The sequence below is a fragment of the Lepidochelys kempii genome, chromosome 13 (genome assembly GCF_965140265.1).
Source record: "Lepidochelys kempii isolate rLepKem1 chromosome 13, rLepKem1.hap2, whole genome shotgun sequence".
NCBI lineage: Eukaryota > Metazoa > Chordata > Testudines > Cheloniidae > Lepidochelys > Lepidochelys kempii.
The window spans coordinates 37,998,231-38,022,318 of NC_133268.1; the positions used below are offsets into that span (position 1 = coordinate 37,998,231).

Here is a 24,088-nt window from a genome sequence, read left to right on the forward strand (position 1 = left end):
TGTGAAGGTGGTGAGAAGTAGTTGGGTGGTTCCTCGCACCATGACTGGTGGTGGAATGTCCACTGCAATTTGACCTGTTTAGAACTCATCAATTTTGGAGTGGAGTTTCAGGGCAGAAGAAGGGATCACCATGATTGGCACGTCTCCCGGCGATCCCTGGCCCAAGCCCCAACCTTCTGGTCGAGCAGAGCCGTTAGACAGAGAGGATAAAGCTGGCTTTAAGGACTTCGTGTCATGGAGAGTCCACCAGAATCCAGAAATAAGGACTGCAACCCCCAAAATACTGTAAAATTGGGAAAGCCAGCTGGGAGTGAAGATTTCGTCCTCAGTGAATTGCCCCTGGACCTGTCAGTGTCCCGGAGAGGCAGATTGTAGCACCCAGAATCCGAGGTGTATGGTTTGAAAGATCTGTTTGCACAGAAGGGCAGGGACCGGAGGAGAAAGCGCGCGTGTTGAGTTATCTCATCCATCCATGACTCTTGGAGGGCTCTTCCCTAGCTTTAACGAATGGTCTTGTCATCAAACAGAGGAAGGGACTTAGGGAGCTGGCTTTGGTTCCCAGATCTCCCACAGACTCACCCTGTCACCTTGGGGAAGCCACGTCATCTCTCCAGGCCTCAGTTTCCCCATCTGTTCAACAACAGTACTGATGCTCGCTTCATACTGGAGAGATGAGGAGGGCTGGACTCACATTGTGAGGCGTGTGGGGAATATTTCTGCCTTCCAAAGGATCAGAGTCTCCTCTTAGCATCACTTGCACAAAACCAGAGCTAGTCCTCTGGAGTTGCTCCAGGTTTACACTGGAACAGCCGAGGTCAGAATCCCATTTCTCGTGTTTTTCGTCCATCGCTCCGACACCACTTCACAATGGAAAGTTAAAGGGCGAGAGAAGGTCTGCGACAGGCCCACGGTCCCACAGCAGCTGGGAATAGAACCTCAGATACTCCTTTCCCAGTGAATTGGCCACTGGGCCAGGCAGCCATCAGGCCACAGAGGGAGGTGGATGGACGGATGTAGGTTGATCAGTGGCCGGTTTTCAGAGTTTCCCCTTTTGATGGTTTCTCTCATATTCTCTTTCTTTTTCCAGCGACCCGCACAGCCCCCTCCGTTTTCCCCCTGGTTCCCTGCTGCAGCAAGACTGGCAATGTGCCCCCGGACACCAGCTTGGCCTGCCTCGTAACTGGCTATTTGCCATCACCAGTGGACATCAAGTGGAATTCTGGCCAAGTGACCAAGGGGGTCAAAACTTTCCCAGAGGTGACGATGAGCAATGGGCTCCACACCCAGAGCAGCCTGCTGATCCCCTCCGACAGTTCCCGGCAGGGCGACCCCTACCAGTGCGACGTGACGCATCAAGGCACAGGGAAGACAGTGTCCGGGAAGTTCCCTCAGGAATGTAAGACATGCGGCGGGGGGAGGAGGGGGCAGCCAGGCTGAGATTTTCAAAGCACCTAGAGGGTCTGGGAGCCAGTTAATCTTAATCCACATCCCGTAGGTACCTTTGGAAAAATCTCACCCTGCAAGAGTGGGGAAAGTTTGGCCCCATGTTGAAACACACTGAGCCCCGGTGCTTTGTCATTGCAGAACTCCCGCCCCCAGTGCCCCTCTCCGTGGGCCCCTGAATGAGGCAAACCTCAGGGTGAAATGCACCCCTGGGCAGAGACCTATGTTCCACGAAGGGGGAGATTTTTCAGCCCTGCCTAAAATATTTAGGTACCCATTTCCCATGGGAACGTGGCACGTAAATCCCTCAGGCACCTTGGGAAATCTTAGACACGCAGCTGGTCTGAAATGGCACCGAAGCCTCATGCTGCCCTTCTGTACAGGGGAAATCTTCGGCTCACTGCCTTACTCCCTCACCCTCACCCAAACCCAGACCCAGACTCCTCCCACTGGGGGGGTAGAACAAAGCCCATTCGCTGCTTCAGTCCAAAGGCCAGGTTTGTTCACACACAAGGACTCAAAGCAAAACCAGTGGAACTCAGAGCACAGGCTCCCAGCCACCCGGGGCCCCCCCAGCGTTCAGCCGGCTGGATGGGGAGCACACGCCCCCTTTCCCACTAGGTCCCCTTTCCCGCATGGTTCCTAACCCTCCTGCCTGGTCCGCATCTAGAGATTTCCCCCTCAGGTGCTTTCCTCAGCACTGAGCCAGAAGCTTTCCCTTATATAGACTGCAGCAAGCAGCCCCATGAAACTCCAATTCCCAGCAACCACTGGCCCTAACGGGGCTACACCCCCTTACAAGCTAGCACTCGCTTACACCTCTTTGTCATGGAGCTGTGTGTGTTTCTTGCACTCCGGCTGTTCTCGGGCATCTTTTGAAATGGATACAACCCCAGAGGAGCAAACCTAGGCATTCTGGGGTCAGAACTTGAACGGGTGTAAATCGACTGATCTCCACGGAAGTCAGTGGCCCTGTGTCGACTTACATCAGCTGAGCATTTGACCCTTTTTCCATACTCAGACACAGTCAGTCCTCTCCCAGGTTTTCTTCTGATGCCATGTCATGCTCTGCAGTGCCACACTCCCCCTTAAACAGGGGACATTAATTGAGGAAAAGAACTTCAAAGAAACACAGCTCCAGTTCCAGCTTTGTCCCTGCTGTTTACCAGGGAGAACACACTCCAGCAGCATGTGCAGAAAAGCAGCATGTGCAGAAAGAATGCACGGAGGCATTCATTATTTGCCTAAATGGTTTAAGGGCCCTGTTCCCATTTGTTTTAATCCCTTACATGGCTGTGAAGTTAATCCCTAGAGGCTGAATAAAGTATGCAGTGTAAACACAGCACAAGAAGGTGGGGGTTTTGCCAGTGCTGGGAGGACTGTAGAGTTAGCACTCTCTCGGGAAGGGGAGTGGGGATCTACAGAGAGTGACACTGGACTGTGTTTTCCTTTGTCATAAATATAAAGGGAAGGGTAAACCCCTTTAAAATCCCTCCTGGCCAGAGGAAAAATCCTCTCATCTGTAAAGGGTTAAGAAGCTAAAGGTAACCTCGCTGGCACCTGACCAAAATGACCAATGAGGACACAAGATACTTTCAAAAGCTGGGGGGAGGGAGAGAAACAAAGAGTCTGTGTCTGTCTGTATGCTGCTTTTGCTGGGGACAGAACAGGAATGGAGTCTTAGAACTTTTAGTAAGTAATCTAGCTAGGTATGTGTTAGATTATGATTTCTTTAAATGGCTGAGAAAAGAACTGTGCTGAACAGAATGACTATTCCTGTCCGTGTGTCTTTTTTGTATCTTAAGGTTTTGCCGAGAGGGATTCTCTATGTTTTGAATCTAATTACCCTGTAAGGTATCCTGATTTTACAGAGGTGATTCCTTTACTTCTATTAAACATCTCCTTGTAAGAAAACTGAATGTTTTTTCATTGTTCTAAGATCGAAGGGTTTGGGTCTGTGGTCACCTATGTAAATTGGTGAGGATTTTACCAAACCTTCCCCAGGAGGTGTGGTGCAAGGGTTGGGAGGATTTTGGGGGGAAAGACGTGTCCAAACTACGTTTCCCAGTAAACCCAGTTAAAGTTTGGTGGTGGCAGTGGAAATCCAGCATCAAAGGATAAAATTAATTTGTACCTTGGGGAAGTTTTTACCTAAGCTGGTGAAAGTAAGCTTAGGAGGTTTTCATGCAGGTCCCCACATCTGTACCCTGGAGTTCAGAGTGGGGAAGGAACCTTGTCATCCCCTCTGTCTGCCCTCAGCATATGGTTTGACAGTGCCACCCCAGGTTTACCTCCTGGTCCCCACCTGTGAGGACAGCGCCACAGAGAGCCAGGTGGAGCTGGTTTGCCTCCTCCTGAGCTTCAGACCCGGGAAAGCTGACATGAAATGGCTGGTGAATGGAAAGGAGAGGAGCCCCCCCACCCCGGCCTTTTCCTCTGCAATGGGCACAGATGGCTTCTACATGGGGCAGAGCTGCATGACCATCACCAGGCAGAGCTGGGAGATGGGGGACATCTTCACCTGTCAAGTGACCCACCCAGAAGTGGGAACAGAGCTCTCCATGCACAATGCCAGCAAGTGCTGGGGTGAGGGGCTACGCCCGTGCATGGTGGGGTGGAGAGTTACTCAGAAACCAGCCCTGCCTAAGGGTAGGTGGGACTGCACCTAGACACTAGTGTGATGGGAGACATAGGAGTACCATAGAGAAATTGATACTGTAAGTGGATGGGAAGAGAAAGAGATATAATGGGGGGATGGATGGATGGGATGGATAGTACCAGTGTTCTGATGGAGGTGGATGGATAGATTAGATTAGATTTCGATAGTCTTTTTCTGCCTTTCCACATTATTTATGCTGGTCATTGACCTCTCTTTGCATTTCTCAGCCAGCCTCAGAAGTTCACTTGACCCAACCATCTACTTAACCAAACCCTCCTATGAAGACGTCATCAAAATTCTGGTCATGTTACCTGTCTAGTTTTGGGTTATGACTTAGCAGCCAGCAGAATCGCATGGAAAGTGGATGGGGAAGTCAGCTCTGCGGCGAAGACAGAAACTCTCAAGAAGAACAGCAACGGGACCACCAGCCTGGTCAGTTCTCACCTTGTGTCACTGGCCCAATGGGGACAAGGCACCATATTTACCTGCAAAGTGACCACACTCTGTTCTGGAGAACTAACCCAGGACATAACCATGAGCAATACAGGTCAGTAGCCTTGGCATCTCAAAGGAAAAGGCAAACTCCAGTCATTATTAATTGGGATTAGAGGGTGAAACTCACCCCGCACAAGTCCTAGGCAGCCTCTAAGTCCCAGTTAACCCCCCGAGAAGTAGGACTTTAGCGGAGCCCAGGCCCTCAGCAGAGGGGTGTATTGCAGGTATAATTATTATTTCTCGTATGAATCTTTCATTCTCTATCTCTCATTAATTTCCACTTGCACAGTTTCCCCAGTATTCCCTGCTTTATCATTAATTTCCTGATTCTCCAAGAATTTCACTCCCTCTGCTCCCTGGGATCCAGCGATGTGGCCTGTTATGGACTCTGGTCTGATGTGCATATGTACTTCTTACCTCTGGAAATCAGGCTGGTGCTTGTCGCTGGCATCTGGTCTTTCAGGGATATTTCTGATGAGAATCTCTAAGTCTCCAGTGGAGTTAGGTGCCCAAATCCCATTGAAATACCCAAGGTGTCCAAGTCCCTTAGCCAGCCTTTGAAAAATCTCAGTTGTGTTTAATTTTGCTGTGAGTGTTTGAAGGAGGGAAGAGGCTCCATCTGAGTGAGCAAATGGGTTGGTGACCCAATGTCATGATGATGCATGGTGGAGACTTGGGGTGAAGAGGAGATAGTGTGGTTCAAGGTTTGGTGTGAGGGTTCAGATTTGAGACACAGGACTCGCTCAAAGCCCCCTGCCCATCTGCGTTACTGTAAAACCAAGCTGAGGATAACAATTAGGATGATGATCTCGAAGGGGATGAAGATGATGTCGATGACAATGAAGAAGGAAATGAAGATGCTGAAGGAGAAAAAAAGAAAGAATGTTAGAATGCTGGAGAAGATGAAGATAAGGAGGAAGGAAGGGAGGTGAAGAAGATGAATATGGTGATGGAGATGAAGATGATGATATTAAGTTGTTGCCATTGAAGGTTGAGGATCTGGAAGTTCACTGTGCATTCTGCGGGGAAGGCTTTGGAGTTCAGTTGAGTCTTTGGGTGAAGATCCAGGCTTTTTGAGTTTCAAGGGAGATGATGCTCAAGGGTTGGGTTTTTATTTTGCCTGGTCTAGCTTCACACGTACCCTGAACAACTGCCCTTCCTGTCCCCTTCACACAGAGATAGCTGGTGGATCTAAGTCCTTAACTTAGACAGACAAACCAAGTCTTATTCTTTTCTTGCCCCTCTTCCTTTTCATTTAGGCATCCGTGAGAAGGCAGGTATTAATTTGGGGATGTCCACACATGTATTTATCCCGTCCAGCCAATGGCATAAACAACCGAATGACTCCATGTGAGCCCTGGTGGGGGGAGGCGGGGTGGCAATGAAGGCATTATAATGGAGAAAGAAATCTGTCTTTGGTGAAACCAAGATTTATTGCAACCTGAGCTGGGTGGGAACCTCCGCTCCACTCCAGTGCAGGAGATTACCCTGTATTCCCAAGGCATTATCCAATCCGAAATGCCCCAATTAATGGGGATCCCACCCCACCCCTGGAGGAGATGATTCTGCAGCTTCATAGACCCCATCACCACTAACGGAAATGCAGGAAAACTGTCCTAACTGCAAGAGGGAATTTAAAGAAGGGTGCAGAATGTAATCTCATTGGGCTGTGATTTGGCCAAGACATTGGGATGGACACTCTTGATCTTGGGGAAAGTTCACAGAGGACTTTCATGGCAGGGAGGTGGTTCACTGAAAAATTTCTTTCCTTCTTAACCATGGATCCCCCTGGGAGTTGTTTGCTCCACATTTGGACATGGATTCCCAAGGTGGCTGTTTCAGAATTTTGTCCTTATTGTCCCTTTTTATTCCTCAAATTTGTTGCTGGCACATTAGGAAAGTCTTCATGGATCTGCAGCCATGACAGGCACCCAATTAAAATCTGTTCTGAAGGAAAAGATGAGCTGGGGTGGGGCAGATTCCATATCGGATTCAGAAGCTGACGAATTCATGCAAACAAAGGAGAGAAACCCCTCAGCTCCATTGCGCCACAGTGGGGCTTGGACGTTCACTTTAGAAACTAATCTCATGAGCGACACCATGCATATCCTTCACACAACATTCAATAGAGGACATTGTCCCTGGGTGCCAGGGCTCCCATGAGTCTGGGTTTCCCTGCTGAGATTTCTAAAGTGATTCGAGGTCTCCCCTCCTCCATCGGCTTGCAGTGGGAGTTGGGGGACTCATGTCTTGAGGGACCTCAGCAGAACACAGGTGTGAAATATAAATGGCCCTTCTCCCTGTGCAGAGGGTAGGGTTTAGGGAACACAAGTTCTGTCCTGAGCTGTGGGTGCAGTGTGGGGTCTAGTGGTTAGAGCAGGAGGATCTGGGTGCCAGTCATGACCATGGGCAGGTCATTTGTCCTGTGTACCAGCTGCCATCTCTGGGAAAGGGGAATAAATGCATTGAGCTCAGGTGGGTCATCAAGCTCATGAATTTCTGGCTGGAAGGACCCAGAGTTGAGCAACCATGGCAGGTCTGTCCCTGGCCATGTTTTCCTCAATGGGGCTTTCTCCCAACAAAGCCGGAGACCTTCAGATTTGCTCCTGGCACCGAGAGACCCAAATAAGCATAATTGGACCCAGGAATCCCCATCTCTCTGTTGGTTGGAAAATCTCAGCCATTTTCCCCGCTGCTCCATAAGATGAGGGTCCTGCCCCTTCTACCAGGGACCCTAGTGCCCTATTTCCACCTCCAATGACCCTCAGCCCCTTTCCCAAACAGCCCCTGGGCTTTGCGCCCCTGAGAGCGAGGCACTCAGTTACCACCTCGTGCCTGTTGAAATATTTGCTCAGCCCAGCCCTCAATGCTGCCTCCTGCCCCCCACCAGGTGTCAGCAACTGTAATCGACACCCTCTGGAGGTCTCTCTCCTTCCCCCTTCCCTGGAGAAGCTCTACATAGGGCAGAACGCCACCATCAGTTGTTTGGTGAGTGGCATGGAAACCCCTGGCAGCCTGGAGGTCTCCTGGAACTGGGGTAGTGGGGGCCCGTTGGCCGTGGTCTCCAGGGAGGCAGTGCTGCAGGAAGATGGCACCTACAGTGCAACCAGCATCCTGCGGGTGTGCGTGGAGGAGTGGCAGGCGGGGGAGGAGTTCACCTGCACCGTGAAGCACCAAGACATCCCGTCGGCCATTGTCAAGAGCATCCGCAAGAGTCACAGTAAGAGCTCAGCCTTTCCCCTGTAGGGGGCGCCAGCTGCCATCCGGCTGCAGGCTTGGGAGAGTGGCTGGCTCAGGATGTGGGGAATGGGAGACAGGACCTTCTGTCTTTAGCTGTGATCCGGCTTGAGGTCTTTGGGACTGGGTGTCGCAAATTTGTGGTTGGGATGAAACGGGCAAATTTATGAGACAGAAGGGGACAGAGTCAGGACTCCTGGGTTCTTTTTCTTTCTCTGGGAGGGGAGTGGGATGTCATGATTTAGAATAGGTAGACTGGAAGCCATGAGTCTTGAGTTCTAGCCACTTTTCAGGGAAGGCATTTGGATCTGGTGGGTTAGTGTGGGCCGAACTCCTAGATTGTATCCATGGGTCTGGGTGGGGAGTGGGGGGTCTTGTGGGATATAGCAGGGTGATGAGGGTGGGGGGTGGTAGCCAGGACTCCTGGGTCCCAATCCTTTGCATTAACCCTTTGCTGTTTCTCATGGCAGTGGTTTCCCTCCGGGCCCCTTCTGTCTACATCTTCCCTCCTCACGCTGAGGAGCTGGCTCTCCGGGAATCGGCCACCATCACCTGCCTGGCCTCCGGCTTCCAGCCCAGAGCCATCTTGGTGACACGGACCCAACAGGAGCAGCCTGTTCCCCAGGAAGCCTACACCAACATCGGCCCCGTCCGGGAGGCTGGGAAGGAGGAGCGCTACTTCATCTACAGCAAAGCCTTGGAAACAAGCTGGGAGAACTGGAGGTCCTGGTGATGTCAAGGAACTATGACGTGATCGAAATAACAGAGACTTGGTGGGATAACTCACATGACTGGAGTACTGTCATGGATGGTTATAAACTGTTCAGGAAGGACAGGCAGGGCAGAAAAGGTGGGGGAGTAGCATTGTATGTAAGGGAGCAGTATGACTGCTCAGAGCTCCGGTACGAAACTGCAGAAAAACCTGAGTGTCTCTGGATTAAGTTTAGAAGTGTGTGCAACAAGAGTGATGTAGTGGTAGGAGTCTGCTATAGACCACCGGACCAGGGGGATGAGGTAGATGAGGCTTTCTTCCGGCAGCTCACGGAAGCTACTAGATCGCATGCCCTGATTCTCATGGGTGACTTTAATTTTCCTGATATCTGCTGGGAGAGCAATACAGCGGTGCATAGACAATCCAGGAAGGTTTTGGAAAGCGTAGGGGACAATTTCCTGGCACAAGTGCTAGAGGAGCCAACTAGGGGGGGCGCTTTTCTTGACCTGCTGCTCACAAACCGGGTAGAATTAGTGGGGGAAGCAAAAGTGGATGGGAATCTGGGAGGCAGTGACCATGAGTTGGTTGAGTTCAGGATCCTGACACAGGGCAGAAAGGTAAGCAGCAGGATACGGACCCTGGACTTCAGGAAAGCAGACTTCGACTCCCTCAGGGAACGGATGGCCAGGATCCCCTGGGGGACTAACTTGGAGGGGAAAGGAGTCCAGGAGAGCTGGCTGTATTTCAAGGAATCCCTGTTGAGGTTACAGGGACAAACCATCCCAATGAGTCGAAAGAATAGTAAATATGGCAGGCGACCAGCTTGGCTTAATGGTGAAATCCTAGCAGATCTTAAACATAAAAAAGAAGCTTACAAGAAGTGGAAGGTTGGACATATGACCAGGGAAGAGTATAAAAATATTGCTCGGGCATGTAGGAATGATATCAGGAGGGCCAAATCGCACCTGGAGCTGCAGCTAGCAAGAGATGTCAAGAGTAACAAGAAGGGTTTCTTCAGGTATGTTGGCAACAAGAAGAAAGCCAAGGAAAGTGTGGGCCCCTTAATGAAAGAGGGAGGCAACCTAGTGACAGAGGATGTGGAAAAAGCTAATGTACTCAATGCTTTTTTTGCCTCTGTTTTCACTAACAAGGTCAGCTCCCAGACTGCTGCGCTGGGCATCACAAAATGGGGAAGAGATGGCCAGCCCTCTGTGGAGATAGAGGTGGTTAGGGACTATTTAGAAAAGCTGGACGTGCACAAGTCCATGGGGCCGGACGAGTTGCATCCGAGAGTGCTGAAGGAATTGGCGGCTGTGATTGCAGAGCCATTGGCCATTATCTTTGAAAACTCGTGGCGAACCGGGGAAGTCCCGGATGACTGGAAAAAGGCTAATGTAGTGCCAATCTTTAAAAAAGGGAAGAAGGAGGATCCTGGGAACTACAGGCCAGTCAGCCTCACCTCAGTCCCTGGAAAAATCATGGAGCAGGTCCTCAAAGAATCAATCCTGAAGCACTTGCATGAGAGGAAAGTGATCAGGAACAGCCAGCATGGATTCACCAAGGGAAGGTCATGCCTGACTAATCTAATCGCCTTTTATGATGAGATTACTGGTTCTGTGGATGAAGGGAAAGCAGTGGATGTATTGTTTCTTGACTTTTGCAAAGCTTTTGACACGGTCTCCCACAGTATTCTTGTCAGCAAGTTAAGGAAGTATGGGCTGGATGAATGCACTATAAGGTGGGTAGAAAGTTGGCTAGATTGTCGGGCTCAACGAGAAGTGATCAATGGCTCCATTTCTACTTGGCAGCCGGTATCAAGTGGAGTGCCCCAAGGGTCGGTCCTGGGGCCGGTTTTGTTCAATATCTTCATAAATGATCTGGAGGATGGTGTGGATTGCACTCTCAGCAAATTTGCGGATGATACTAAACTGGGAGGAGTGGTAGATACGCTGGAGGGGAGGGATAGGATACAGAAGGACCTAGACAAATTGGAGGATTGGGCCAAAAGAAATCTGATGAGGTTCAATAAGGATAAGTGCAGGGTCCTGCACTTAGGACGGAAGAACCCAATGCACAGCTACAGACTAGGGACCGAATGGCTAGGCAGCAGTTCTGCGGAAAAGGACCTAGGGGTGACTGTGGACGAGAAGCTGGATATGAGTCAGCAGTGTGCCCTTGTTGCCAAGAAGGCCAATGGCATTTTGGGATGTATAAGTAGGGGCATAGCGAGCAGATCGAGGGACGTGATCGTTCCCCTCTATTCGACATTGGTGAGGCCTCAGCTGGAGTACTGTGTCCAGTTTTGGGCCCCACACTTCAAGAAGGATGTGGATAAATTGGAGAGAGTCCAGCGAAGGGCAACAAAAATGATTAGGGGACTGGAACACATGAGTTATGAGGAGAGGCTGAGGGAGCTGGGATTGTTTAGCCTGCAGAAGAGAAGAATGAGGGGGGATTTGATAGCTGCTTTCAACTACCTGAGAGGTGGTTCCAGAGAGGATGGTTCTAGACTATTCTCAGTGGTGGAAGAGGACAGGACAAGGAGTAATGGTCTCAAGTTGCAGTGGGGGAGGTTTAGGTTGGATATTAGGAAAAACTTTTTCATTAGGAGGGTGGTGAAACACTGGAATGCGTTGCCTAGGAAGGTGGTGGAATCTCCTTCCTTAGAAGTTTTTAAGGTCAGGCTTGACAAAGCCCTGGCTGGGATGATTTAATTGGGGATGGGTCCTGCTTTTGAGCAGGGGGTTGGACTAAATGACCTCCTGAGGTCCCTTCCAACCCTGATATTCTATGATTCTAACTCAATGTCTTGGCATCTGAATGGGGACAGGGGGACACGTACGCCTGCGTGGTGGGGCACGAGGGTCTGCCCATGACCTTTGTCCAGCGGAGCATGGACAAAGCCTCCGGTAAACCCACCACCGTCAATATCTCTGTGATCTTGTCCGATACTGACGTCACCTGCTACTGAGGAGCAGAGCCGCGTGGGCTCCTCATGGCATATCTGAGATGGCCAGGGAACCTCGTGGGCTCTGGGATTCCTCTTAGCCTGTGTGTAAAGCTGTGGGAGCTCTGGTGTACAGAGCGTGGCTGTGTGTGGAATATGCCCAAATTAAAATGCAGCATGCCAGAGTTTGTGATGAAGGGTGTGTCTTCTGGCGGAGACTGTCTCTGTGTCTCATCCACGCTTCCTTCCCCAATATCTAGATCTATCCCCCCACCTTTCTTTCTTTCTTTCTTTCTTTCTCTTTAGCCATCCTCTTTTCCTTATGGATTGTCTACGTCAATTCATCCTTCCACAGGATTTATCCATCCATCCTACCCTCTGCAGTACCTGTCTCATTGATTGCACAATATCTGTCCATCCATGCATGCAAAATTATGCAATCTCCTCTCTGCATCCATCCATCCATCCTCATGGTCATGTTTCCACCTGCCCATCCCTCTGCAGGGAGTTGCTATCCATCCATTATTATTCATGATATTGCAGCTCCTAGATCTCCTGACTGATGTCAGGGCCCCATTGGATGGGTCCGGTATGAACACACACACAGCAAACGTCCTGGAAGCAAGGAGCTGATATTTTGGCAGAAAAGGATTAAAATTGTTAAGCTAAAATGGAATGAGACACCCAACTCCCATTCAATTGTGAGTTTATTTCACTGGCACCTAATTTCCTAAGAGTCCTTTAAAGTCCCCAGCCCAGGTGGCTTGTCTCGGGTCATACTGCAGGTCAGTGGGAGAGGTGGGAATAGAGCCCTGATCCCCCATCTCCAAGACTTGTTTCGTAACTATTGCACCTGTCTCACAATGTAGCCCTAGCCACTCCGGCATGAGAAGCCTTAGGAGATGTGTCCTCACTTGACCACATAAGGTTAGAGGCAGAGCGCCCAGGAATTTGGTGTTATGTCTTCAGGGAGATAGGCAGGAGGGTGAGACTGAGTTAGGAGCCTTCATTCCTCCCAGCTCTGTCCCTGGATGTATAAACATGGGGGTGGTGTGCAGGGGAAGTGATTTCACCTCTGTGTACGGGGTTAGGGAGACCGATACTGGAATACAGCACTCAGTTCTGGAGTCAACACAGAGTGACAGTCAGAAAAGGTAACAAATGGTAGGAACCATTAGGAAAGGGACAGATATTAAGACGGTAAATCTCATAATGCCACTGTATAAATTCATGGTATGTCCACAGCTTGAATACTGCATGCAATTCTGGTCGCCCCATCTCAAGAAAGATGTATTAGAAATGGAGAAGGTACAGAGAAAAGGGACAACATTGATCATGGGGATGGAACAGCTTCCGACTGAGGAGAGATTAGACAGGCTGGGACTTTCCATCTTAGAAAAGACATGACTAAGGGGGATATGACAGAGGTCTATAAAATCATGGCGGGTGTGGAGAAAGTAAATCAGGAAGTATTATTTTCCCCTTCACATAATACAAGAACCTGGGGTCACCCAATGAAATTAAATGGCAGCTGGTTTCAAACAAACACAAGAAAGAACTTCTTCACACAACAGAGTCAACGTGTGGAAGTAGTTGTCAGGGGATGTTGTGATGGCCCAAAGTATAAGTGGGTTCAGAGAAGAATTAGATAAGTTCCTGGAGGATAAGTCTGTTAAAGGGCACTCATGAACACAGAGCGGTGTGGCCTAGTGCCCATGGTGAATATATCAGTCCTCAAGTGCAGGACTTTGTTTTCTTGGGGCTAGAGTCAATATGGCAGCCCTTGAGTGTAGGGGAGTGTGGCCTAGCGGCCAGAGTGAATAGAGAGGACCTCAAATGCAGGGCAGTGTGGTAATGGCCAAACCCAGGGGCTGTCACCGGAGGGGATGAGGCAAGGGCAGTGGGACACGGGCTCACCTGAGCGCTCATCTAGTCCCGGCCCCTGCACTCACGGCAGGACTAAGTATTATCTAGACCGCCCATGACAGGTGTTTGTCTAACCTGCTCTTCAACATCTCCAGTGATGGAGATTCCACAACCGCGCTAGTCAATTTATGCCAGTGCTTCACCACCCTGACAGGAAGTTTTTTCTAGTGTCCAACCGACCCCTCTCTTGCTGCAATTTAAGCCCATTGCTAATTGTCCTACCCTATGAGGTTAAGGAGAGCAATTTTTCTCCCTCCTCCTTGTAAGAACCTTTTATGTTCTTGAAAGCTGTTGTCATGTCCCCTCTCAACCTTCTCTTTTCCAGCCTCAACAATCCCAATTTTTAATCCTCCCTGAAAGCTCATGTTTTCTAGACTTCTAATCATTTGTGTTGCTCTTCTGTGACTGTCTCCAATTTGTCCACATCTTTCCTGAAATGTGGCACCCAGAACCGGACACAATACTCCAGTTGAGGCCTAATCAGCACGGAGTAGAGCGGAAGATTGTTCCTTCCCAAGTGGAGTACTTTGCATTTGTACTTTTTGAATTTCATCCTTTTTACTTCAGACCATTTCTCCACTTTGTCCAGATCATTCATAGTCAAGTTGCAGTGGGGGAGGTTTCGATTGGATATTAGGAAAAACTTTTTCACTAAGAGGGTGGTGAAACACTGGAATGAGTTACCTAGGGAGGTGGTAGAATCTCCTTCCTTAGAGGTTTTTAAGGTCAGGCTTGACAAAGCCCTGGCTGGGATGATTTAACTGGGAATTGGTCCTGCTTTGAGCAGGGGGTTGGACTAGATGACCTTCTGGGGTCCCTTCCAACCCTGATATTCTATGATTCTATGATTTTGAATTTTAATCCTAACCTCCAAAGCACTTGCAACCCCTCCCACTTGGTATCATCCACAAACTTTATACGTGTGTTCTCTATGCCATTATCTAAATCATTGATGAAGATATTGAAGAGAACTGGTCCCAGAACTGATCCCTGTGGGACCCCACTCATTATTCCCTTCCATCATGACTGTGAACCACTGATAACTACTCTCTGGGAATGGTTTTCCAACCAGTTATACACCCACCTCATAGTAGTTCCATCTAGTCTGCATTTACCTAGTTTGTTTATGAGAAGGTCACATGAGACTGTATGAAAAGCCTTCCTAAAGTCAAGATATACCATGTCTATCGCTTCTGCCCTATCCACAAGGCTTGTTCCCCTGTCAAAAAAAGCTATCAGGTTGGTTTGACACGATTTGTTCTTGACAAATCCACGCTGTTACTTATCACCTTGTTTTCTTCTACATGTTTGCAAATTGATTGCTTAATCATTTGCTCCATTATCTTTCCGGGTACAGAAGTTAAGTTGATTGGTCTGTAATTCCCCAGGTTGTCCTTATTTCCATTTTTATAGATGGGCACTAGATTTGCCCTTTTCCAGTCTTCTGCAATCTCCTCCAACTTCCATGACTTTTGAAAGATAATCGCTAATGGCTCAGATATCCCCTCAGTCAGTTCCTCGAGTATTCTAGGATGTGTTTCATCCGGCCCTGGTGACTTGAAGACATCTAACATGGCTAAGTAATTTTTAACTTGTTCTTTCCCTATTTTAGCCTCTGATCCTACCTCATTTTCACCGGCATTCACTACATTAGACGTCCAATTGCCACCAACCTTGTTGGTGAAAACGGAAACACAGAGGTCATTAAGCACCTCTGCCATTTCCGCATTGTCTGTTATCGTTTTCCTCCCCTGATTGCAACATGCTGACCTTAGACGGGTGGGAGATACCACTCCCTCCCCCTCCCTGGGTCACTTGCTACCGGGCTTCCTGAAGCTGCAGTCCATATCACGTTGGGGTCTGCGAGCTCCTCGGAGCAGGTATTTCCCTGTGACTCCGACTCCAGCTGGTCAGCTGAAGGCAAGAGGTCCCAGGTCTGTCTCAAGATGTCCACCTTCCACAGGCAAGGGCTGTAATGGCTCCTGGGTTGGAGCCTCGACCAAATGTCCTTCCTCCTTGGCGGTCAGTGCAGAGTGAGCTGGCCTGCTCTTCTTCCTACCAGCACAGCATTTGGAGCTTGCTTAGCATGGTGTGAGGTGAAGGACTTCCTCCACCCCTAGGGTGTGATTAACCCTTTCCTGGCTAGTGCGGGTATGCACACCCTGCCACCAGCACAAGATCTGGAAGGGAAGCATTGGAATGAACTGGCATTGGCTGGGAAGATGCCGCTGTTGGATGGGTGCGCATGGCCCTATTGAGCTATGCATTGGCAGGTCTCAGCCCAGCTCTGTTGCTGGCCTGGGGAGGGGAATCGCATGCTCGGGGTGGCTGGGGCGTGTAAAGGAGCCAAAGGGCGTGAAATTTAATGGAAGTTGGGGCTGAAATCCCTGAGGTTGCTGTGAGAATTGCAGCCTGTGATGTGGGGTCTCCCCCTGCAGCCTGCCCGGTCTCCCCTGGCCTCTCTCCTGCCCAGAGCCCAGATCAGACCTCCCCGCTGTGCCCACTCAGCTCCCTGGGTTAATGAAGAGGCCTCTCTAATTGGCACGTTTGTCTCATCCCCAGCTCCTCACTGCCTAGTGGAGGACCACGGCATCTCTGTTGAAGGAGAAGAGGAGGAATCTGACGGTCTCTGGACACCTGTTGCCTTCATAAATATAAAGGGAAGGGTAAACCCCTTTAAAATCCCTCCTGGCTACAGGAAAAATCCTCTCACCTGTAAAGGGTTAAGAAGCTAAAGGTAACCTCGCTGGCACCTGACCAAAATGACCAATGATGAGACCAGATACTTTCAAAAGCTGGGAGGAGGGAGAAAAACAAAGGGTCTGTGTCTGTCTGTGTGATGCTTTTGCCGGGGACAGAACAGGAAAGTCTTAGAACTTAGTAAGTAATCTAGCTAGGTATATGTTAGATTATGATTTCTTTAAATGGCTGAGAAAATAGCTGTGCTGAATAGAATGAATATTCCTGTTTGTGTGTCTTTCTGTAACTTAAGGTTTTGCCGAGAGGGATTCTCTATGTTTTGAATCTAATTACCCTGTAAGGTATTCACCATCCTGATTTTACAGAGGTGATTCTTTTCTTTTTACTTCTATTAAAATTCTTCTTGTAAGGAAACTGATTGCTTTTTCATTGTTCTAAGATCCAAGGGTTTGGGTCTGTGGTCACCTATGCAAATTGTTGAGACTTTTTACCAAACCTTCCCCAGGAAGTGGGGTGCAAGGGGTGGGAGGATTTTGGGGGGAAATATGTTTCCAAACTATGTTTTTTCTGGAACCCAGATAAAGTTTGGTGGTGTCAGTGGAAGTCCAAGGGCAAAGGGTAAAATAGTTTGTACCTTGGGGAAGTTTTAACCTAAGCTGGTAAAAGTAAGCTTTGGAGGTTTTCATGGAGGTCCCCACATCTGTACCCTAGAGTTCGGAGTGGGGAAGGAACCTTGACATGGTGGCAGAGCGGTGGGATTAAGGCAGAGTAGTTAACCTCCTGCAGGGAAATTCTCAAGTTTTCACAGACCTAAGAGCAACTAGAGGGGATTTCTACCTATTTGTCTGAATACAAAAGTGTTAGTTTTTGGGTTTTTTAGGATTTTTATTTTTTTTTTTTTTGGACAAGGAGCACAGATTTGAAAAGGAAATTTTTTCCTTTGGGCTGCTAGAAAGCAGGTATCCAACTGGAAATCATTGGAAGCAAGTGTTGAATCTCCAGTAAATTTGCCCTTCCTAATGCAAATGGAACAATTCTTAGAGGGTGTTCCTGAGGAAATAGAAAGATACATCCTAGATGGGCAGCCCAAAAAGATACATCCTAGATGGGCAGCCCAAAACTGTAATCGAGGCAGGAGAGATTGGAGCCAGATGGGTGTTGGTGGCAGAGAAGAAAACTGGTCGCAGTTGGAGTGGAGACCAGAAGGGACAACCCAAGACCACACCCTATTACCGGGGGCCACCCAAGGCCCCACCTACCTCCCAAAGAACCCTCCAGACACCTTATCGTCCCACCTCCCCGTTCTCCAGCAACCCGCCTCGCCCCAGTGACCCGTCAGCTGGACGATGTTTTAAATGTAACGAGCTGGGGCATGTAAAAGCCAACTGCCCCAAGAACCCCAACAGATTACAGTTCATTGCACCGGAATCACACCAGAGATCTGCAGGCCCAGATACCTCCCAGATACCCTTGGAGCGGAGGGAAACTGTGAGTGTGGGCAGGAAGAAGGTCACCGCGTGGAGGGACACCGGAGCACAAGTATCAGCTATCCATGCTTCCTTAGTGGACCCCAATTTAATCAACGCAGAGATTTAAGTGACAATTCAACCCTTCAAGTCCAACTCTTTCAATTTGCCTACAGCCAAGTTGCCTGTCCAGTACAAAGGCTGGTCAGGAACGTGGACTTTTGCAGTCTATGATGATTATCCCATCCCCATGCTGTTGGGGGAAGACTTGGCCAATCATGTGAAGCGGGCCAAGAGGGTGGGAATGGTCACCCGCAGCCAGGCTAAACAAGCCATGAGGCCTAGCTCTGTTCCAGAAACTTCTATCAGGACCCGGTCAGAGGTGATGGACCGGGACCCCAGGCCAATGTCTGCAACAGCAGTAGTGGATCCAGTCCCAGAGACCCAGACGGAACCAGTCCCAGAACTGGAACCAGCGGAACAACCAGCACCGGACCCATTGCTAGCACTGAATCCAGTACTTGCAACCTCAACACCAGAGAGCCCCACTGAACCTGAACTGGCAGCAGCCAATAACCCTGCACAAGAGGCTCAGCCGGAGCCTTAACCCCAACATAGTGTCCCAGTGGAGAGCGGTTCACAGTCAATGGAAACAGCCCCATCCCCTACATCGCTTCCAGAGGGACCAAGCCTAGGTCCACAATCCAATGAGGAACTGATGTCTCCAGCATCAAGGGAACAGTTCCAGACCGAACAGGAAGCAGATGAAAGCCTCCAGAGAGCTTGGACGGTGGCACGGAGCAACCCACCGCCTCTCAGCTCTTCTAATCGATCCAGGTTTGTTGTAGAAAGAGGACTTTTATAGAAGGAAACTCTTTCTGGTGGACACCAGAAAGACTGGCATCCTCAGAGACAGTTGGTAGTTCCAACTAAATACCAGGCCAAGCTCTTGAGCTTAGCCCACGATCATCCTAGTGGCCATGCTGGGGTGAACAGGACCAAAGACCGTTTTGGGGGGTCATTCCACTGGGAGGAAATGGGCAAGGATGTTTCTACCTATGTCTGGTCTTGTGAAGTATGCCAAAGAGTGGGAAAACCCCAAGACCAGGTCAAAGCCACTCTCCATCATTGAAGTTCCATTTCAGTGAGTAGCTGTGGATATTCTGGGTCCTTTTCTGAAAAAGACACCCAGAGGAAAGCAGTACATACTGACTTTCACGGATTTTGCCACCCGATGGCCGGAAGCAGTAGCTCTAAGCAACACCAGGGCTAAAAGTGTGAGCCAGGACTAGTAGACATTTTTGCCAGGGTAGGTTGTCCCTCCGACATCCTCACAGATGCAGGGACTAATTTCCTGGCAGGAATTATGGAAAACCTCTGGGAAGCTCATGGGGTAAATCACTTGGTAGCTACTCCTTACCACCATCAAACAAATGGCATGGCGGAGAAGTTTAATGGAACTTTGAGGGCCATGATATGTAAATTTGTAAATGAGCACTCCAATGATTGAGACCTAGTGTTGCAGCAGTTGCTCTTTGCCTACAGAGCTGTACCACATCCCCGTTTAGGGTTTTCCCCATTTGAACTTGTATATGGCCATGAGGTTAAGGGGCCATTACAGTTGGTGAAGCAGCAATGGGAGGGATTTACACCTTCTCCAGGAACTAACATTCTGGACTTTGTAACCAACCTACAAAACACCCTCCGAACCTCTTTAGCCCTTGCTAGAGAAAACTTACAGGATGCTCAAAAAGAGCAAAAAGCCTGGTATGATAAACATGCCAGAGAGCGTTCCTTCAAAGTAGGGGACTAGGTCATGGTCTTAAAGGTGCTCCAGGCCCATAAAATGGAAGCATCGTGGGAAGGGCCATTCACAGTCCAGGAGCGCCTGGGAGCTGTTAATTATCTCATAATTAACACCTCCAACCTCCCACCTCCAACCGAAAGCCTAAGGTGTACCATATTAATTCTCTAGAGGCCTTTTATTCCAGTGAATTAAAGGTTTGTCAGTTTACAGCCCAGGGAGGAGACGACGCTGAGTGGCCTGAAGGTGTCTACTACGAAGGGAAAAGTGCTGATGATGTGGAAGAGGTGAACCTCTCCCTGACCTTTGGGTGTATGCAGCGACAGCAGATCGAGGAGCTGTGCACTAGCTATGCGCCGACGTTCTCAGCCACCCCAGGACTGACTGAATGGGCATACCACTCCACTGACACAGGTAATACTCACCCAATTAAAGTCCAACCTTACCGGGTGTCTCCTCAAGCTAAAACTGCTTGAGGAGACTGGGAGATCCAGGATATGTTACAGATGGGTATAATCTGCCCCTCTGGCAGTGCACGGGCATCTCCAGTGGTTCTAGTTCCCAAACCAGATGGGGAAATACGTTTTTGCGTGGACTACCGTAAGCTAAATGCTGTAACTCGCCCAGACAACTATCCAATGCCACGCACAGATGAACTATTAGAGAAACTGGGATGGGCCCAGTTCATCTCTACCTTGGACTTAACCAAGGGGTACTGGCAGGTACCGCTAGATGAATCCACCAAGAAAAGGTCAGCCTTCACCATACATCTCGGGCTGTATGAATTTAATGTCCTCCCTTTCGGGCTGCGAAATGCACCCGCCACCTTCCAAAGACTTGTAGATGGTCTCCTAGCGGGATTCGGAGAATATGCAGTCTTGAGGGATTCTCTGTGTTTTGAATCTGATTACCCTGTAAGGTATTTACCATCCTGATTTTACAGAGGTGACTCTTTTTTTCCCTTCTATTAAAAGCCTTCTTCTAAGGAAACTGATTGCTTTTTCATTGTTCTAAGATCCAAGGGTTTGGGTCTGTGGTCACCTATGCAAATTGGTGAGGATTTTTACCAAACTTCCCCAGGAAGTGGGGTGCAAGGGTTGGGAGGATTTTGGGGGGAAAGACGTTTCCACACTACGTTTTTTCAGGAACCCAGATAAAGTTTGGTGGTGTCAGTGGAAGTCCAAGGGCAAAGGGTAAAATAGTTTGTACCTTGGGGAAGTTTTAACCTAAGCTGGTAAAAGTAAGTTTAGGAGGTTTTCATGCAGGTCCCCACATCTGTACCCTAGAGTTCAGAGTGGGGAAGGAACCTTGACAGCTCTCTTCCTGCTCAGCCTGTTGTACAGCGCCGGCATCACGCTGCTTAAGGTAACAGCAACAGCATGGTCCTGTTTTACTGCTTAGAGCAACAACCAGTGCTCAAGAATCGATCCCACGCCATCAGCATGCAGCCAGCCGCCAGCCGCGGGAACTACTTAGTCACCCACATTCAGTGATGAAATTCAATAAGGACAATGCCAGGTACTCCACTGAGGAAGGAACAATCAGTTGCACACACACAAATGGGAAATGATGGCCTAGGGAGGAGTACTGCCGAAAGGGATCTGGGGGTAGTAGGGGATCACAAGCTAAATATGAGTCAACAATGTAATACTATCGGGGAAAAAAATGAATTCTGGGATGTATTAGCAGGAATATTGTAAGGAAGATATGAGAAGTAATTCGTCTGCTCTACTCCGTACTGATACGGCCTCATCTGGAGTCTTGTGTCCAGTTCTGGGGACCATATTTCAGGAAAGAAGTGGAAAATTTGGAGAAAGGCCTTAGGAGAGCAACAAAAATCATTCAAGGGCTAGAAAACATGAGCTGTGACGGAAGATTGAAAGAACTGGAGAAGAGAAGACTGGGGTGGCCTGGGCGGGGGAATGAGATTATAACATTTTTCAAATCTACAAAAGGTTGTTCTAAAAAGGAGGGTGAAAAATTGTTCTCGTTAACCTCGGAGGCTAGGACAAGAAGCGATGGGCGATAATTGCAGCAAGGGTGGTTTAGGTTGGACATTGGAAAAACCTTCCTTACTGTCAGGCTGGGTAAATACTGGAACAAATTGCCAGGGAGGTTGTGGATCCTCCATTGTTGGAGGTTTTTAGGAGCAGGTTAGACAAATACCTGTCAGGGATGGACTAGTTATGACTTAGTCCTGCCTCAGGGCAGGAGAGGGGACTAGGTGAGCTGTCGAGGTCTCTCCCTGTCCCACAGCTCTATGATGTTACGGTTGTCAGAGGCTAACACCAAAGTCAGGAGTTAGAGCCCAGCTTTAGGAACAGGTTACCTGGAGAGAAGAAAGCCTGGGTGCAGGACAGCAGCTGGGCTGGACCCAGAAGGGAAGAAGGCAGGAGCCGGGCTGGAACAAGCAGTCACAGCTGCTATTGCAGCCCTGGGGAAATTCATTGGGCAGCTGCTTAACTTCTGCTGGGCTCATGAACCGGGCTGCTGACTCTGCCAAGCAATCAGGGCGGAGCCAATCAGGCAGCCGGCTCCAGGCCAGGTGCGCACGTCAGGTTGCCTGGGACTCGCTCTGCTGCCAGCCCTGATTCCTGACAGTGACCAACGATCAATGAGAGAGAATCAGGAACGATTACTTATTAATAATCCACCACCCGTCATCACTAATTAATGAGCTCCCATCAAGGTTAATGCGGCAGTGATCAATAAATGAGTATCAACAGTCTATTATCAATTCCAATTGTTTATCACTGAGAAATCAATAATCATGGATTGGCTATCCCTGGTCAGTACGGAGTGATCTGTACTTAATGCTGAATAGCCATTAATCTGCAATTAATTATCAATAATCAACACTCACAGATCAGTAATTAATGTTAAAGAATCGAGGATCAAGCATCAATACGCTGCTAATAATTATCAATTGATAAGAATCACTTGTCAATAATGAGGAATTAATGATCAATGACCAAAAATGAATGATCCCTAATTAAGAAGCAAGAGGAAATGTTCCAAGAGCAAGGCTCAATGAGCGTCAATCAATAAGCACTCAGCCGTGACCTCCAAGGATCAGTGGTCGGGCCCAGAAGCACAAAGGGCCAGAGGTGCCCGTGAAGCCGGTTCTGTGCCGGGCCGCGTTGCAATGGGGCTGGTACCAGAAGCAGGGAGAATTGGCGGAGGCAGCTGCGGCTCCCCAGGGACTTGGTGTGCAGCACCCGCTGGGCAGTGGCCGTTCCCTGAGGCGGTTTGACAAGGCTGGTGTCTCTGTCTGGAAGATGAGCTCCAGCTCAACCCAGACATCCTGGCAGGATGCAGGCGTGGCTGGGCGAGGCTAGATGGTCCCAAGGGTCCCTTCTGGCCTTGCTCTCCCAGCCGAGGATGCTGCCCGTGAGCGGCACCGGCTGAACCCCTCTGCTCTCTGTGTCCCACAGGTGCGGTGAGTGCCCGGCTCCGGGCTCCTAGGAGGGGACAGCACTGCTTCGTCCTCTTCATTCCCTCCCTCCATCTTCAGCCCTCCCGGGCTCCGGCCCCCTCTCCGGACACCGGGAAAGACCATGTTCCACAGCAGCGCGGAGGGCGCGACAATGGCCGCTGAAGGGTCTGAGCTCCGCAGAACGCAGAGCAGGGAGGGCAGAGTCCTTCCCCGGACGTCCCCGTGGGGCAGCCCACGCTGGAGCTTGAGCTCAGCCCCGTGCCCCTCAATCCTCCACCCCCATCCCACGGCAGGGACTGGATTTCCTTGTGTGTCTGTGTGTGCAGGGCTGTAGTGTCCTGAGGTCTGGTCAACGTGGACTGTGGCGAGGGAGAAGAGTCTCATTTGATCCACCGTTTAACTTGCAACTTACACAGGAATTGTGTGTTTGATCGAAAATAAAATAAAGCTGCATTTCAGGGTGGTTTGGGGGATTTAACCAAGGAGAACGGTACCCACTGTATGTCCCAGCCCACCGGTGTCTATCTACCCATCCGTCCATTCTCAGACATACACATCTTTCTTTCTTTCTTTCTTTCTTTCTTCCTGACCAGTGGTATTCCCTGCCCCAGAGATCTCCCCTTTCTGCCCCTCGGTCCCAGCTCTCTGGGTTCGTAACTAGGCCCCCATCTCCCATTGGGGCCAGTGCAGCGGGCATCCTTCATTTCATTCTCCATGCCCTGAGACACCCCCTACAGACACGACATGACCCTCTGGCGGGTGTCAGCGGTCCCTGAAAGTGGGGGATGGAGGTTATGAATGAGATGGAGCCTGATTTGTATATCTATTTATTTATTTATTTATGGTCACTCAGTGCACACAACAAAAGTCACACCCACACACCACCCATAAAAATCCCAATGAAGAGCTAAATATGCAACATACAGCACGACAGACACAACTCTGGCTATGGTCCTGCCCCAGGGCGGGGGGCTGGCTGGCGCAGGGGGTGGGGAAGGGGATATGGGGGCCTTTCCGCTCTAGGGCGCGCTGGCTCTGATCCAGTCCCAGAGCAGAGGGCTGTTGGGCTCGGGAGGGTGGGAAGTGGGAGTCGGGTTGTTTCCTCGCTAGGGGTGCTGGTCCCCTGCATGAAGCGAGTTGTCTGGTCTCAGCCCAGCTCCCAGCAGGGCAGCGTCCCCAGTGGCTGAGGGTGGATTAGGCCATGTGGGGTGAGCTCCTCGCTCCCCCCAGGGGGGTCTCCCAGGGGCACAGCGCTAGCGGGGG

At 49.7% G+C, this 24,088-nt stretch overlaps 1 gene segment (V, D, J or C); it reads left to right on the forward strand.

Moving 5' to 3' along the window:
- The first annotated feature begins 40 nt into the window (after positions 1 to 40).
- Positions 41 to 22,832, forward strand: LOC140896787 (Ig mu chain C region membrane-bound form-like). The segment is given in 10 exon segments: positions 41 to 47; positions 1,088 to 1,396; positions 3,703 to 4,029; positions 4,330 to 4,649; positions 7,488 to 7,817; positions 8,305 to 8,526; positions 11,345 to 11,455; positions 15,982 to 16,069; positions 20,703 to 20,754; positions 22,824 to 22,832. Coding segments are annotated over 10 exon segments (1,775 nt in total).
- The last annotated feature ends 1,256 nt before the right edge of the window (positions 22,833 to 24,088 follow it).